This window comes from Dromaius novaehollandiae, chromosome 3 (assembly GCF_036370855.1).
Source record: "Dromaius novaehollandiae isolate bDroNov1 chromosome 3, bDroNov1.hap1, whole genome shotgun sequence".
In the NCBI taxonomy this organism is placed as follows: domain Eukaryota; kingdom Metazoa; phylum Chordata; class Aves; order Casuariiformes; family Dromaiidae; genus Dromaius; species Dromaius novaehollandiae.
In genome coordinates, this window is record NC_088100.1 from 127,074,537 (window position 1) to 127,089,529 (window position 14,993).

At 41.5% G+C, this 14,993-nt stretch overlaps 1 protein-coding gene across 3 annotated transcripts in view; it reads right to left on the bottom strand.

Moving 5' to 3' along the window:
• Nucleotides 1-8,133: 8,133 nt before the first annotated feature.
• The window catches only part of KIF16B (kinesin family member 16B), a 141,505-nt gene continuing 134,645 nt past the window's right edge, over nt 8,134-14,993 (bottom strand). For all 3 annotated transcript variants that reach the window (XM_026110427.2, XM_026110425.2, XM_026110426.2), the window contains one exon: nt 8,134-9,414. In XM_026110427.2, the coding sequence (XP_025966212.2) occupies nt 9,256-9,414 (159 nt within the window). In that variant the 3' untranslated portion in view covers nt 8,134-9,255. The remainder of the gene's footprint in view (nt 9,415-14,993) is intronic.

Below are 14,993 nucleotides of genomic sequence, written 5' to 3' on the forward strand. Positions count from 1 at the left end.
CTGTATTCTAGGCAGGGATAGTCATTAAAACTGTATAAAGAAGGGGAAAAAAACCCTGCTCTATGTACCTATGGTGGAATTGATGTATACTGTAATTACAGCAGGTAACGGAAGAAAAAAAAGGTAGCTTTCATGTGAGACCATGGTTATGAACGTTTGTGCACGTTACTTACGATTACTGTTGCTGAGGAAGGAGAAAATAATTTATTCTGCATGTGTAAATCCTTGGCAAAAATTGCAGGTTGGAATACATAATTTACCTCGTGCACTGCAATTTTTATGTAAATACTGGAATCATCACCATAAAAATGGTTGCTTGGTAGAGACAGATTTATAATGATATAAATGGTAATTTGTGTAGTAGAATTTAATAACTAATATCCTAAGTCGGTACCTTCACAGAACTGGTGGTATTGGGAACGGGCTTTCCCTGAGCAAATACCTCCTGAAGTCTGGGCGAAAGAGCTGGACTCTCGGGTTTGTCTGGAGCACTGCTGCAGTATCTTGTCAAGACATTGCTGTAGAATAAAAATGAGGTGATGGCAAGAGGAAAACTGCATATTTTGAATAACAAAGTGAGACTGCCAGCCTCCAGCCTGTCTCAGAGCTACTTGTAATCAGTATTTCACTGAAGAAGAAAACAATGCGCTTCCATCTCTTTTGAGCCTGCTCCCCTCCGAAAATGTAAAAGCCCAAAGATTTATGAACCTTTGCAATTCAGACTTCATGCGTAGTCTCCCCTTCCTCCCCTGCCCAGCTCCCTGTTGCATCTCCTTCGCATTGGGCTTTCCAAGCCAGCGCGTCTTCTGCGTGCCCGGAAAGCCTCGCTGCCTCCCTGGTCCCCACGCGAGCGGCGAGGGCAAGCCGCCCGACTCCCGGGAAGAGCCGAGAGCGGCCGGGAGCCGGGGGTCCGTGGCAGGGCAGGCACCCCTGCCCTCACCCCGAGCCGGCCCTCGGGCACCCTCCCAGTCACCGCGCGGCCGGGGATGTCACCCCAGCCCCACGCGCCTCCGGGAAGGAGCATTTGGCGGTGGAGGCAGGGATGGACTGAGTAGCTTTGCTGCCACAGACCCGTCGCAACGCACCTCTGCATGGGCGGCCAAGGGGGCGAGACCAGAGGTCGGGAACCTGGAGGAAAAACCCGCGTAGATCCTGGCTTGCTCCTCTTCCTTCCCCCTCACCCTCAGTGACCAGGGCCTGGCCTTGTTGCTGTTAGCATCCTCGGTCTCTCCCTTTTCTCCCATCCTCTGAATTCCCTGGGGTTCCCGAGGCTCCGCTCAGAAAAGCCGGTGCATGTTACCGTGGCCACAACAATAAGTTTTCCATTAGAGAAGTCTGGTCGGGACTCCAGCAATACCCAGGAGGGGCCTGGCTCAGGATAAGCGTGTTCTGAGGAAAGTTTTTTCCACACCTCTTATAATTAAGAGTTGTTTTTGCCCTGAGGCCCATTAATACGGGATGCATCTTTGTTTTAATTACTGCTGATTTCCACTTCCAGGCCGTTACTTGTTTCTCTTTGCAGCTGTGAAGTTATTTTGTTTTCCCCCAAGTCTATTGCAGAATAAAAGACCTAATAACGTATTTTCAAGCTAGTTCTTGGACACCTTTGTGGTGGTGTTAGCAGGTCACAGAGCTAGCTGTGATTCTGCAGGGTAAAGCTGAGCACATTAAATAGCGGCTAATGGGTTAACCCCTTGGTGTCAGTAGGTTCCCAGCTTCCCTAACTTCCACTTGATAGAGTTGGGAAATCCTTGACATTTTGCACCAAGGGGTTAATTTGAAATGGGATGAGAGTTCAGTTTCAGTTACAAGCATAGGTTTAATAATAAAGGAATGAAAAATTTAGGTTACCTGGAGACCAACCAGAGTGTAAAATTGTCCTTGAAGGTGCATTTCTGTGTGGAAGGTGAAAACAATGGGTTTTGAACATAATAATGCTGGAGGAACACAGAGGAAATATGAAAGCAGATACTTCAGCTTTTTTTCACATCTCTGGCAATATATAAGGGGACAGTACAAAAAAATTACACTTCGGGAGTGAAAAGGGATCAACTCAATGCATGCGTTTAACCTTCAAAACAACTGCGAGTGAAACATGATTTATGTTGAAAAGGGATTCAGCAAAAGAAGCAGAGAAACGGAATATAATTGGGAACACACTGGGAAATCACAGAGCAAATCCCTCTCTGTTACTTGTGTGGAAGCCCTAGTGATCGGGGAGTGCTGAGCTTCACGGGGAATATGGCACAGAAAAGGGAAAGTGGCAGCTCAGATTCTCTCTGTGTAAGAAATCACTCAACCCAAGAAAGTCCTGTCCCTGCTGATTTTCCGGGATATCATCTAGGCATTCTCATGTTGAAAAGCCTTGTCAAGTCCTTGCTTGAGAGGTACTACAACAGCCTTTGTAACGGTCTAGCGAAAATTATTACATGCCTCTTGTCCTGCAGGATGAAGGATGCCAGACGGGTGCTACTGAAGTTGCACAACTTGTCCTGGAAAAACGTCAACATGAATGTAAAGGCCAAGCTACTCACTGCGACTTTCACACGCCGCCCTTGATTTACTTCACACAGAATGAAATGCGTGTTACCAGTAGACCCTAGCAAGTCCAAGGTACGACTGGGAAGCCCTCAGCATTTCTCATTGATGCCCCTCGCTTCATCACTAAAACCTTGCACTATCGTCACAGCAGAGCGGGGAAGTGAAATCCTCCTGCATATGAAATTTGGGGTGCTAAAGGAGGCTCTTACTTGCTGGTGGGCTTACTACATCTGAGCGCTTCTGGTTCCATCCAGTACTGTAGATAATGCTATGCAAATATTATTGTTACAACAGATGAAAAAATTCATAATATATCTATGTTTAGAACAAGCACATTGATTTTTAAAGTTTTTTTTTTTTTGCAATGTTCTTTGCATACCTAAATTCTCCATTGCTTTTCCTGTAACAACGCCCCACGCTCCTCCCACAACAGATGAAGTCAAAGTCTGGAATATAATTAAGATGTTAAGATGCAGCTTCGTCTGCGCACATAAACCTGAGTGCCCGCTTATGGTTGCAGGTGCCAGAATCGATAGGACGTTCAGGCAGTTTGGAAGCCTGTCTGAGAGCCGGCTTTTACACGCTGCCCAGCAACCTTTTAGCGACCGTGAGTGGAGAGGGCATCCTTGGTGCTTCCTGGAAGCGCTGACTTCCCAGAGCTGGCAACTTCTTTTGTCCACGCTGCAGTAATGAATATTCCTTAACTAGAACACGGAAAGTAACCAGATGGACTGGAATATAGGACAACTAGATCTTTATCTAATTGTTCACACAGCGTTATACTAACCTTGGGCATTCAGAGTGCTTTATTGCACCTACAGTTTCTAGCACTCTGATGCTGTAACTCAAATACTGAAGTAATGAGAACTGGGGGTGGCTACAGACAGAAACGAACTCAGGAGGAACAAGTGATTTGAAGCTCACATGGTTTCAGTTTCCACAGAACAGTTCTGGAAGCTCTCGTTATTAGCATGTTCATTTGCACCCTGAAAAGGAGATATTTCTAACCCCTACATCTCCTGGCTGTCCAGATATGGGAATAAAAGAGAACTGTGATGCAGAAGTCCTCAAAACACACTGGGATTTCTTGAGTCACACATAATCTTCATTCTCTTTCTCCTCATTTTTGAGATGCTGATTTCTGATGTAATTTACAAGGCAAAAAAGCAAAACTATTGATTTTTGCAGAATGTGACCAAAAACTGGTCACAATCAGTGATCTCCAATCCATATCTTAAGGAAACAGAAAAAAAATAGGTAACTATGGAGGCAATCCATTTCTCAAGGCAACAAGTTAATCTGGAGAAAGTATAACGTTACCCCAGCCTTGTGCAATGACGCTGACAAGAGCAGGAGTCCAACGAAGACCTTCTGCCTCAACTCCTCCCGGCCGATCTCCGGAAGGAAACATCGGTGGGCAGCAGGCTCCCTTTCTCAAACACATTTTCTGAAGAAAGTCTCCTGTCTAATGTTAATTACAGTGGAAAAGAATATAGGAATGATCACGAAATAGTACAATAGTATCCCCAAAAGCTGTAGCATGGGAGACCTTTGAAGACTCAGAAGCTCAAAATATGTAAAAAGATCAAAGGACTTGTGTTCCACTTTTCTAGATCAGAAGTCCTCTCATCAGAAGGTGATATAACTACCTCTGTTCAGTGAAGGTTTTCTTTTTTTAATCTTCAAATCTTCCCAACACATTCTTCTAAGCCTTGTAAAACAAGAAAACAGAAGGGAAATATTCTAAAATTGTGAAGCATGAGAACAAGCTATTCGAGCAAAACTGTTATGTAAAGATAGAAAAAAGCTATCAAAAGAAACTGCAAAGGACTTTGAAAAAATCTGTAGAGCTTTAAAAACTCAAGAAACACCAATTTCTGAAAAACAACAAGAACAAAATACTGCTTAAACTCTGTCTGAGCACACAAGCTATGCCACAGGGAGTTGACACTTCCTTAGCTGTCGGCATGACATGGGAGAAAAACGTGCATATTTATAAAGAAAAATTATAAAGAAGAAAATGAAAATAAAGAACAGGGCTTCCTTTACTGCCTGTAGCAATCTTTTGCTGCTGAGACTTTTTATGCACTGGAGACAAAATCCACTGTTCCAAAAAGGTTTCCTCCATTTTATCAAACATTAATGAGATCCCTTTAGAAGGGATTGTTCTTCCCCTGGGTTAATTGCTCAGGAAGCCTCTTCTGTGAAGGACTCCATGCTATTTCCCATGATGTCGTTAGAAGCCAACAAAGTTTTGCTCTTCAGCTTATCAAAAATTATATGTATTTTCAGGTCTAATGAAACAGAGAGAAAACAAACCCAGGGCTGGACTAATTGAAACATAAGAATCTTGGTAAGTTAAAATAATTTATCTCCTGCAATTCTGGGGTTTCAGAGAAAGAAAAAGAAGAAAGCTGACAGCATGCAAAATTGCAAGCTTTATCATAGTCAAGTACAATGTATTTCTTATTCTCATATACAAGACAAAATTCAGATGGACAGTAAATGGCAAATTCTGCATAGTTTTTAAAGGCTTCCTGATCAAACTGGAAAAAATTGTGTATGAATTTCTGCAGTAACACAGTCGGTGCTCTACATATGCATCTTTCTGTTTTGCATATTTCAGTTCCCTGTTTTACCTGCAACAATTGCAAACACTTGAAGTGACCAGCCGAGCTCTGAACGTTTTTTTTCCCCCTCATAATTTTAGGGCAATTAAAAGACTTTCATATAGATCAGGGAAGTGCAGCATCTCCAACAATGGCAGCTGAATATTAACTTTAGGACATACTGTGCAGGATCTAAGGACAGAGCTGCTTGTGGAGCCAGGTGGCATTTAGCTGCTGTGGTTTGATAGCTGCCATAACATCTCTTTCCTGCTGCTTCCAAGTCTTCCCAGTCTTTCGGAGCACGATCACAGCTGCATGCTCACGGGATGCGTGCTCAGCTGTAGGACATCACGTGCTGGCCTAACAGTGATTGCCCATCTTCTCCAAGACAAAACAAGCAGGCCTGGAGGCTGGGCCTGGTTTGCAGACTGCCACTTAGACCCCCCAAACAAGGCAAGGTTGGTGTTGACCAGACGCCTGCACACAATGTTCCCATTCCCCCTGAGCAGCACCCGAGTGCAGGCAGAAGTCCTTCCAAACCCTGCCCGAGCTGACAACCAGAAGCAGCACATTTGGAGGAAAAGCACTTCCAGATAAAGGAGTGGGGGGTCAAGCGCAACAAGGAGGCTTTGCCCAGAGTTTTTAGTATCCTGACTGAGTGGCCAGGCATAAAAAATGCCCAGCAACATCTCCAGTGTGCCTTTTGGCCTCCTTTGTGCATCCCTGTTGATGAAAAATTGCTACAGGTCAGCAAGGACAGGAGCCAAATGGTTTGATGGATCAAATAGAGGCACAACTTCAGTTACAAAGCTAAGAACTATGGCCCCAGTTCAGCAAAGCAATCGAACACACACTTAGCTTAAAACACATACATTGTCCTGATGCAGAAGTTAAGCATTTACTTAAGGACTTTGCTGATGTGAAGCCCAGAAGCTTAATCATAGAGATACTTTCAAAAAAAGTACCAGCCCTTGAGATGATTCTTTCGTAATGTTTTCCAAGCTGACAGTATTTTGAAAATAAAATTCACAGAGAATTTCGGAGGCAGCAGAGATCTTTATAGGAATATAGTTTGGACCTCTAATAATTTCAACACGCACCTCAGCTTCTATTGATAACCTCTTATGAAGACACAAAGTCTGGGTTTAAAGACTGCAGGTTATAAAGAGCTATCACATTCTTACTGATGGTATTATAAAATAATGCCTCTTAGTCTAGCCTTAGCTTGTAATCATTGATTAAACTCTGGATTCCATTGAAGGATACATGATAAGGTGAGAAAAGCTGGTAGCCTGGGGCTGTGGTCCTAATTGCATGCTTACACTTGCATTTCTGCAGCTTTTAACTTGATGACATTTTAAAAGGAGTGATTAATCAGCCTTTACTTTGTTATTTGCAATAACACTGCAGGCCAGATAAACTAGCCAACATAAATTAGCCACCTTATTGGCAGATTTATACCACCAGAGCATCTGGCCCTCTCTGAATTAATTCATACTGTAGACAAGAAACGAGTACTAGTCTTGTTTTAAATTCATGTCAAAAATATGGATACTCCTATTTTTCATTTGAGTTAAACCCTCTGTCTAGTTGTGTTTTTTTTTAAAACAAGTTCTCCAAATCCAAAGTGACATGAAGTACGTGGCTTACCTCTAAGAGTCCTGCACGCTCAACCCTTCCTGCAGGCATGCCTTTTCCGTGGGGCACAACGGTTTCACTTGACGGGTTCTGCGTTGCTTGCCATGGGAAAGTGCTTTGCTGACTGCTTGGCACCACCGATGTTTTTTCAGCTAGGAAATTTGCAGAAACTGGTTTTGCACAGCAGATAAAGCAACCTGCCATTTTTCTGGCCTACCAGGTGCCTTCATAGAAGTGGCACACAGGAAATTACGCTCTAGAAAGGCAGTAAGGCAGAACTCCTTTCCTGAACTCTTTAATCCTTCATCACATTGTATTGCAATGGGAGGGAGGGGGAGCAGGCTAACAGAGAGGAGAGAACAAAAAGACTTTCTGGTTTTGAAGTGAGATTTAGGGTCGGAGTTCCCATGTTGATATGCGTACCAGCAACACCATGCCCAACCTCTGCCTCTACGGCTGCACTCGTATGGGCCATCAGGGTAACCATGAGCAGATGAAGCTACCGATGTTAATGTGTGCAGCAACAACAAACTCCAATGATCCAGCTTACCAGTGGGAACCCAGCAAGTACCCGACCTTGACTTTTTGATTCAGGAAGCAAGAGCAAAGCCAAACAGCAGGGTAGAGAAGGGAACGACAGACTGGAAATGAGGGCACAGGGGAGCGAAATGAAAGGTGCAATACAAGTACAGTGCAGAGTAAGGAAGGTGAGGCGAGGTCCCTCTGGGTGACAAAGGGTAGGTGAAGTCAGCATGCCAGTGCAGAAGCGGATGAGGGAGGCTGGGAATCCAGGGAGCAAAATCAGTTTGGGAATCAGGAGGTTTGGTTGGAATTCTTAGCTTGAAAACCTGGTTCCCAATTTAAGGTATTAAGATGTTCAAGTCCCAAGAGGGAGATATTTAAAAGGTGTTCAGATACAGTCAGACACATCTGAAGGCATTCAAGTCTGCCCTGGTATCATTGCTGATAAGAGAATTTTGGTGGTTTAGAAATATTACCCTAACGTTCATTTTCACTGAAATGCACCAAAATCACCAAAATACTCTCCCAAATTAATAGAAAATCATTGTAATATATATATATTTTAATTAGAAATGCTTAGGGTAGCAGGCTAGGCTTACTAATTGAACCCAAACGTGTTTATCCATCACATTAAATGTAAAAACATTATTGTCCCTGTAATTTAGGTCATGAAATAAAAGTATTACCACTGTTGTCAGGTTAGGTTTTAATAATCATTTTCGACAACATGAAATAGTTTGATTACTAAGACCTACCAAAGCCAAGTGACCGCAACTCACAAACGATGCTTAATATTCCTAACAAATGGCACACAAAACCCACACTTCATTATGCATTTTAATACCTGAAAGTTGTTTGATTCTGATTATTATACAACCAATTATACATAAACATGTACATGTACCCAATGCCAGTCACAGTGTATATTTTTTGGGGATCCACAGCAATACAAAATGAGTTCTAGCTGTATATACATGTGCAATTATGAATGAGTCCTGAGTAATTTTAAAGTACTGTTAGTAAAATCCTGTAAATTTTAAGTGATGCAAATAAAACTCAGGTATTACAGTGTTATGCTATTGTGAAGAGGCTATTTTTCAAAAAAAAATAGCACTTTGCATTATACATAGCTTATACATAGCTCTGAGCTCTGTACAGTGCACAGTGTCCAGTTACATTCTAAGTAATTAGAAAATGTGAAAAGATGCTGACTGCTTTCTTCAGTAACTATTGCTTCCTTTACTGTTTAATTAATGGCAAGTGCTTCATTCTGCTTCAAAATAATCACGTGTGGAAGACTTTTACAGGGTTTAAATTATATTCTTTCTATTGTACATATTTTGTAAACATTCAAGTCACCGAGGCCCTTTAATTCTGAGGAAAACTATACAGTCAAATAGATAAAATTTATCTCCGGGAAAAAAAAAAACAAACAACAATAGAGTACGAGCATGACCTTAAATGCCAGAGTATGCTATAAGGAAACGAAATAGGAAATGTTCTTCAAGGAACAGCATGGAGAGAAACTGAAAGGAAACTGGGCTGCTCCAAAATCTCTGTCATTATGATTACATAGCCACAGTAAACGGGAGATGCTCTCGCAGGATCACAGCGAATTGTCTGAGCAAATGTAAAGGAAGTACTCCCACTAACGAGTGGCTGCAAACACCGCCTAAGAGTCAGAAATTTTGTACATGATTAACAGCGCAAATCAAAAAAAAAGTCTGTACAGCCCATGCCAGTAAAACGCAGGCACTAAGACAAGAACTGGTAGAGAACACAGGCTAGTGTCAGGGCGTATCTGCGGTGAGCTGGAGAAGTTCTGATGAACTTTGCAGGCACGGAAAAAGATACCTTTTCTTCTCCCCCTCCATTTCTCTCATACCACAAAGGGAAGGCACCACTTGGACTGTGCTCCTCTGGCGTAAGGGGCCTGGCACAAAAGTTAGCTGGTCCCATGACTGCTATAGTCAAAAACACCTTTTCTGAAGAAGGGCGAGAATTCACAAATGGTATGCTTTGATAGAGTCAGCCCCACTTTATCGATGTGCAGCGGAGATGATGGAGATTGCAGCATGGCAGAGAAAAAGCTCCGGAGGTATTTCTGTGGAAAGAAATGCAAAACGTCATCAGCTTTTCTTGACTGCATTGGTTACGACCACTTTGAAGAATTAAATGAATGGCAGCATAAGAAAAAATCTCCATGGACGGTGAAAAGTGCTTAAAATAACCAACAGCATTTAAACCCATCTATAAAACATGTCTCCTGATATGTCTGTATTAAGATCAGAAAGGCAAAACAGAAAGGAAACATTTCCCCCTTTCTTCCACTGCCAAGCTTAGTAACTGTTTTATCCTATACCCATGTAAAGCTCTCTGCTAATCAGGACCTACTAATACATTTACCAACCGCTGCGCAACTTGCATCCATTTTTATCTAGAGAACTTGTGACAGATGTATATTAACACAAAGTTAGTTTTCGAAAAACTGATAGGATTTCCTTCACATATGGGCTGAATTATTACAATCATTTGGCATGATTTAATTAGCCATGTTTACAATTTTGAATGAAACATGGTAGATAAAACGTTGATAAGGCAGGTACTAAAAAATTCCCAGATGTCACTCAAATAGCTGCAAGGGAAATCTCATCTAGAATACAGGGATAAAGTCCTTTGCTCTGCCACAGAATAGACAGAAGAAAGATAACTCCAGAAATTACGCACTAATCTTGGATTCACGGGCAAATATATCTACAAGATAAAACAGTACAATATCCTATGAAGAACATGAGTTTAGTTGAATGCAGCAACTTTTGGATCATGAAAGTGGTTCTTTCAGGAAGCAGGTCCTTTGACTCTTCTCAAGGAGAAATTCTCCATAATATAACAACCTGTTATATATTTAAGTGCCTCGGAAACCAGCTGTATTAATATCACAGAAAGTAGGATAACAACAACAAAAAAAGGCAGCTGGCACATAAGCTATTCTCTTGGCAGGATTGGTGGATTTTCTTTTTTATTCGGATCTCCCACAGGTTGTATTAATGTTCACGAAAAAAAATTTCATTACAAAAATGCCTTCAAGATGAATTCCAACAGACTAAGAGGTAATTTAAAGCAAGCAACAGATGTCATGTCAACATTTGTCATAATTAGTTCACAAAGCAGGGTCCTTTAAAAAAGTCCCAATGCAGTAATGCCTGAAGGATGAATACGGTAGAGAATCAAATGCAAAACATAGCATACTGTTAGAGTTTTAGCACTGTACTGAAAAGTTACTGCAGTAATTTCACTTTATGGCAACTGAAGGCTCAAAGGCACCAAAATTTCTCGCCAGAGACATTATAAGACCAATTGCATTCACCTTGGTATGTATGGCCAGATAATTGACTGTCAAGCCTTTCCTGTAGAGCCATTATTCATTGCTTTGGCATGATAGTTCTAATGGCAGTGCAAAAAATCCCTCTGCTATAAGCATATACTTATCTGACATGCAAGCACTAGGAACAGCAGGTATACTTATTTTCCCAGATCTGAGGAGCTGCTCAGTGAACACTATAGATTTTTTGAACATGAAAAAGATATTTGGGAAAATGGCAACAAATCAGACCCTACCACTTTTTGATGAAATTCATTTTGTATGAAGGTTTCTAGCCATATGGCTTGCCATTATGCGCTATTCATCAACCATCTCTGAGCAAATTAGCCCTGCTTTAAATGACATATCTCCATTTGCCCTTGTTTGCAATGCTGATGCTTTAGCATAACACCGGCCCGATGTGCCCTTCACATAAAGGAGCTGCTGCTTCAGTGAAATTACGGCTCCCCTGCCCAGGCAGGCTGGCCAGGAGTTAAGTCCCATAGCGAGCGAAACAGATTGATGGCAGAACTGTTTGCTCACACCGTACTGCGTACGCCTCTATTACAGAGCTGTGGCTGGGCAGTAAGGAAGAAGGTTGCTTTGCCCGGTCTGCTACAGCGTGGACCAAGTGGAAAAACCTGGCAGGAGGAAAGACCGTGCCCTCCCTGCGCGTGCTCTGTGGAAAGCAGCTTCCTGAATTTGATGGATGAACATGATGGGATGGGACAGGGAGCGGGATCCACAGAAAGCAGGGAGAGGGGCAGGAGCACATCAACACCAAGTGCCAGACATGACAGAAAACTTCCTTAGAGATCCAGAAGGGATTTGGCATGGACTTTGTTGTAACCGAAGAAGCCACTGGAAGCTGCTAGACTGGGAGGAAGGCTAGATGAAAAGATCTTCTCTGCCAGGACCCAGTGGGCAGAGGAGAGTTGTTTAAACGCTTTTATTTTACATTCGTCTCAAGGAGCAGATAGGATTTTTCTCTATTCATGGAATTGCATTGTTATTTGTGCTCAGTTAAAACTAGGTGGGAAGTATTCTGGTATCTTTTGGTGTGTTCCCTTTAAAAAAAGAAATTCAGCAGCTGGCTCAGGATGCCCTCACAGAAACATGTCCAAATCTTGTATTAAATCAGCATTGCACTTTACCAACAGCATCTAAATCCTTGTCCCAGGTATGCAAAACCTACTTCTGCTAGGTTTGAATGATTAACTTTGAAAGAAAAAAAAGTACATGACTGCTACAAATATTCCCAAAGACATGTCTTTATTACTTGTTTTCCTTTGTTAGATTTTCAAAACTATATTCATTTGTTCTGAATTATTTAGTCTAGTAATCAGTGTTCTTCAAAAGGCACTTACAAGTTTCATTTCATTACTAGTGTTCAACCTATTCCATTGCTGGTTTGCTGGGAAAAAGCCTAATTATAAATTTGTAGATGTCTTAATGTGAGGGCATATGACCCTGACATTGTAACAGGAATGTAAAATTGGTAACTTTAAAACTGATAGAGATAAATTACTCAGTCTAAATATACATTCAGGAAGACTAGTTTATGGAATAGAATAATCCTGGCATGTAGAAAGTTTTTGAAGATGGAAAACCAGGCTAAAACATCTTAAAACTCTGTCCATAACAGGAAAGGCAATGTTTTTGTCCTCTTGGCATGCATCATAACCTTCGTGGCCTTTAACTTTGAATCTATGACAGCTATACTTGCAAGTTTTAACTTTGCATTCCAAGCGCTTGGAAATGAAATTAGAGAGGAGAAAGCTTGGTAAGGCTCAAAGCATTTTCTTCACTTATTCAGTTGAGTAGCTCTCCCTCCATTTTTATTATCTGAATGGCAGAATGGTAACCATTTAAAAAGTTATTAAAATTATTATATTAATAGGGTTCACTTCTTTAGCAGTAGGCCAGTGTTCATCTCATGTGTAATCCATCAGCACAGCAAAGTCATTCTAATGATTTTTGCACTACCGTGTGATGTAGGGACCTCATAATTTCATACATTTTAACATAAATCCATAACTTAAAGTTATTAAAGTCATTACAATCAAAAAGCTTTCTGGAATGTGAAAGGTTTTTTATCATCCTTTCAATTTTGACATATTAAAGGGAAATCCAGTTCAATGACATTGTTCCCACAACCTATTACAAACAGTGACAGCCTCAGAGACCAATAGTACAGCTTAGAAAGAACTGGATTTTTCATTAAACTTTGCTTTGCTTAAGAACTCATCAACTCTGGTACTTCCAGAAAGTGAAGAAACTTTCAGAGCTCGTTCTATCCTACCATTGTTTCTAGTAACTTCTTCAAAAAAGGCAGTATTTTAAATTCTTTAAAGATAACACTTCACAACTGGCATAATAAATATCGTGCACTAATATTTGAAGGAGCTGAAAGCGCCACAAGCTTTAACAAGATAAGCCCTGCAAGGCTTTGGGTATTTTTGAAACAATAGCCTCTTCCCCCTCTCTTCTTTCTTTTAACACCTGCACATCAGTTTGACAGCTAAAAGCTTTGCCACAAGGTCACAAAATGTCATCAGTAGCAGAGGCAGGAATAATTAACTTGCTCATCTAACTTTCAGCATTGGCTCCTCTCTTCCTTTAATATATATGCTGGTTTCCCTCAGCACCAATCACATAATTATTCCATCGACTAGTGTTAAATGCTGCAAGCTTTAAATCAAATCTTGATCTGAATTATTCATAGAGTAAAGCATATGCAGGTATCAACAGCTGTTTTCTATAGGATAGGTATTTGATTGCCCCCCCCCCCCCCAAAAAAAAAAAAAAAGAAAAAAAGGCCAGACTGAAATATATTCCCTGGCTCTGAAAAAACACATCATGCTGCAATTAGTTCCCCTGATTTCAAAGGGAATATTTGCAAAGTAAGATATTCCTGAGGAAGAATCTAGCCCCAAATAAGCAGACAGGCAGGAATATGTTTAGCTTCCAATCTGTGATCACAAAAATAAGGATCTGCTTAGAAGACAAAGCATGCAAAGGGAGCCCACTATAACTTCGGAGATCACAGGGTATCTCCTGCTTTTGCCTCCTAGAAATAAACTGTTAGGCATATGCAAAGGAAAATGAACATTTGGGGACCCTTTCCCAAATTAACCAACTTTCTCTATTTTAGTCCATTTCCTGGTGTTTTGAAAAATATGACTTCCAGGGCGGTTTGCAGATATGAAACGCTAGATAAATGCCAGCTATCATCATTAACAACAGCCTCTGCTGAGGCAAAAAGCCTAGTTTAAATGACACTCTGACAGGAGGTGGTGTCTCACAGAGAATTCAGGTTGGCTGAGAGCCCAGTCTGGGGGCATCCTATATACCAGTCTGAAGAGAAAAGGTCTCATGCCTTCCCAACAAAACAGGACGCAAACTTCTCGTCGGTTCTGCTTCTTCCAGTGGCCTTGGTTTTTTTCATATTGGCAACATTCAGAGGGAATTAACCCTCTGTAAAGGGAGGTATGCTGTGGGTATGACCAGCAATGTCATACAGAGAGAGTGGAACAAAGTAATCCTGCGGAAGCACTGAGCCAAAGGACTGCAAGCTCAGCTAGCTCGGCATCCTTCAGGACACAGACCACATCGTAACAACCACACAGGAAAGGTTTATCTGGGTCAGGAGCGGGGGACAGGAAAAGCTATTAGCCAGAATATAGGAAGTTTGAGTATAAACTGAGTTCCAAGGGATCAGGTCTTCTCATGCCAAATATCCTAACGTTATCCCACAAGGGGTATCCAAGTCATGCAGCTTGACACTTCGTTCAGCCAGTGAGTCTCTGCAGGCTGCTTCTGCAGTCTACCAGGATAGCTCGGTCCTCCAGATCACAATTCAGAGCATCCAAGTTAAGCTTCTACCTTGTGTCTTCCACTAAAACAATCTCTCCCCGCCTTTGAAACCTAGTGAAGCTAACTGGCTAGCTAGGTACGAATAATTGCCAACATAATGCTCCGATAGATCTCTTTAAAGTCATTTCAGATCCATTTCTGGCTTTGTTAAATATGAGCAAGCAGGGAAAGAACTGGCAGAAAGCAAGAATATAAGAAAATGAGGTGGCATTGTTTTGGAGTACAAACCACCCCAAAATATGGAGGACCATACGCAGTTTATTACTGATATCCTCACCTCCGACCATTCAAGAATTGGATTCAGATTAACTCTCCACTCACCAGATATAGCTAGCTCATGAACATTTTGATCTTCTCTTGTTGCCTTTTTTCCTTTTTTTTAAAGAAAGCATAAGGTTTCAATTCTTATCCCCAACACCTTGACATATATTGCTAGATATCATAAA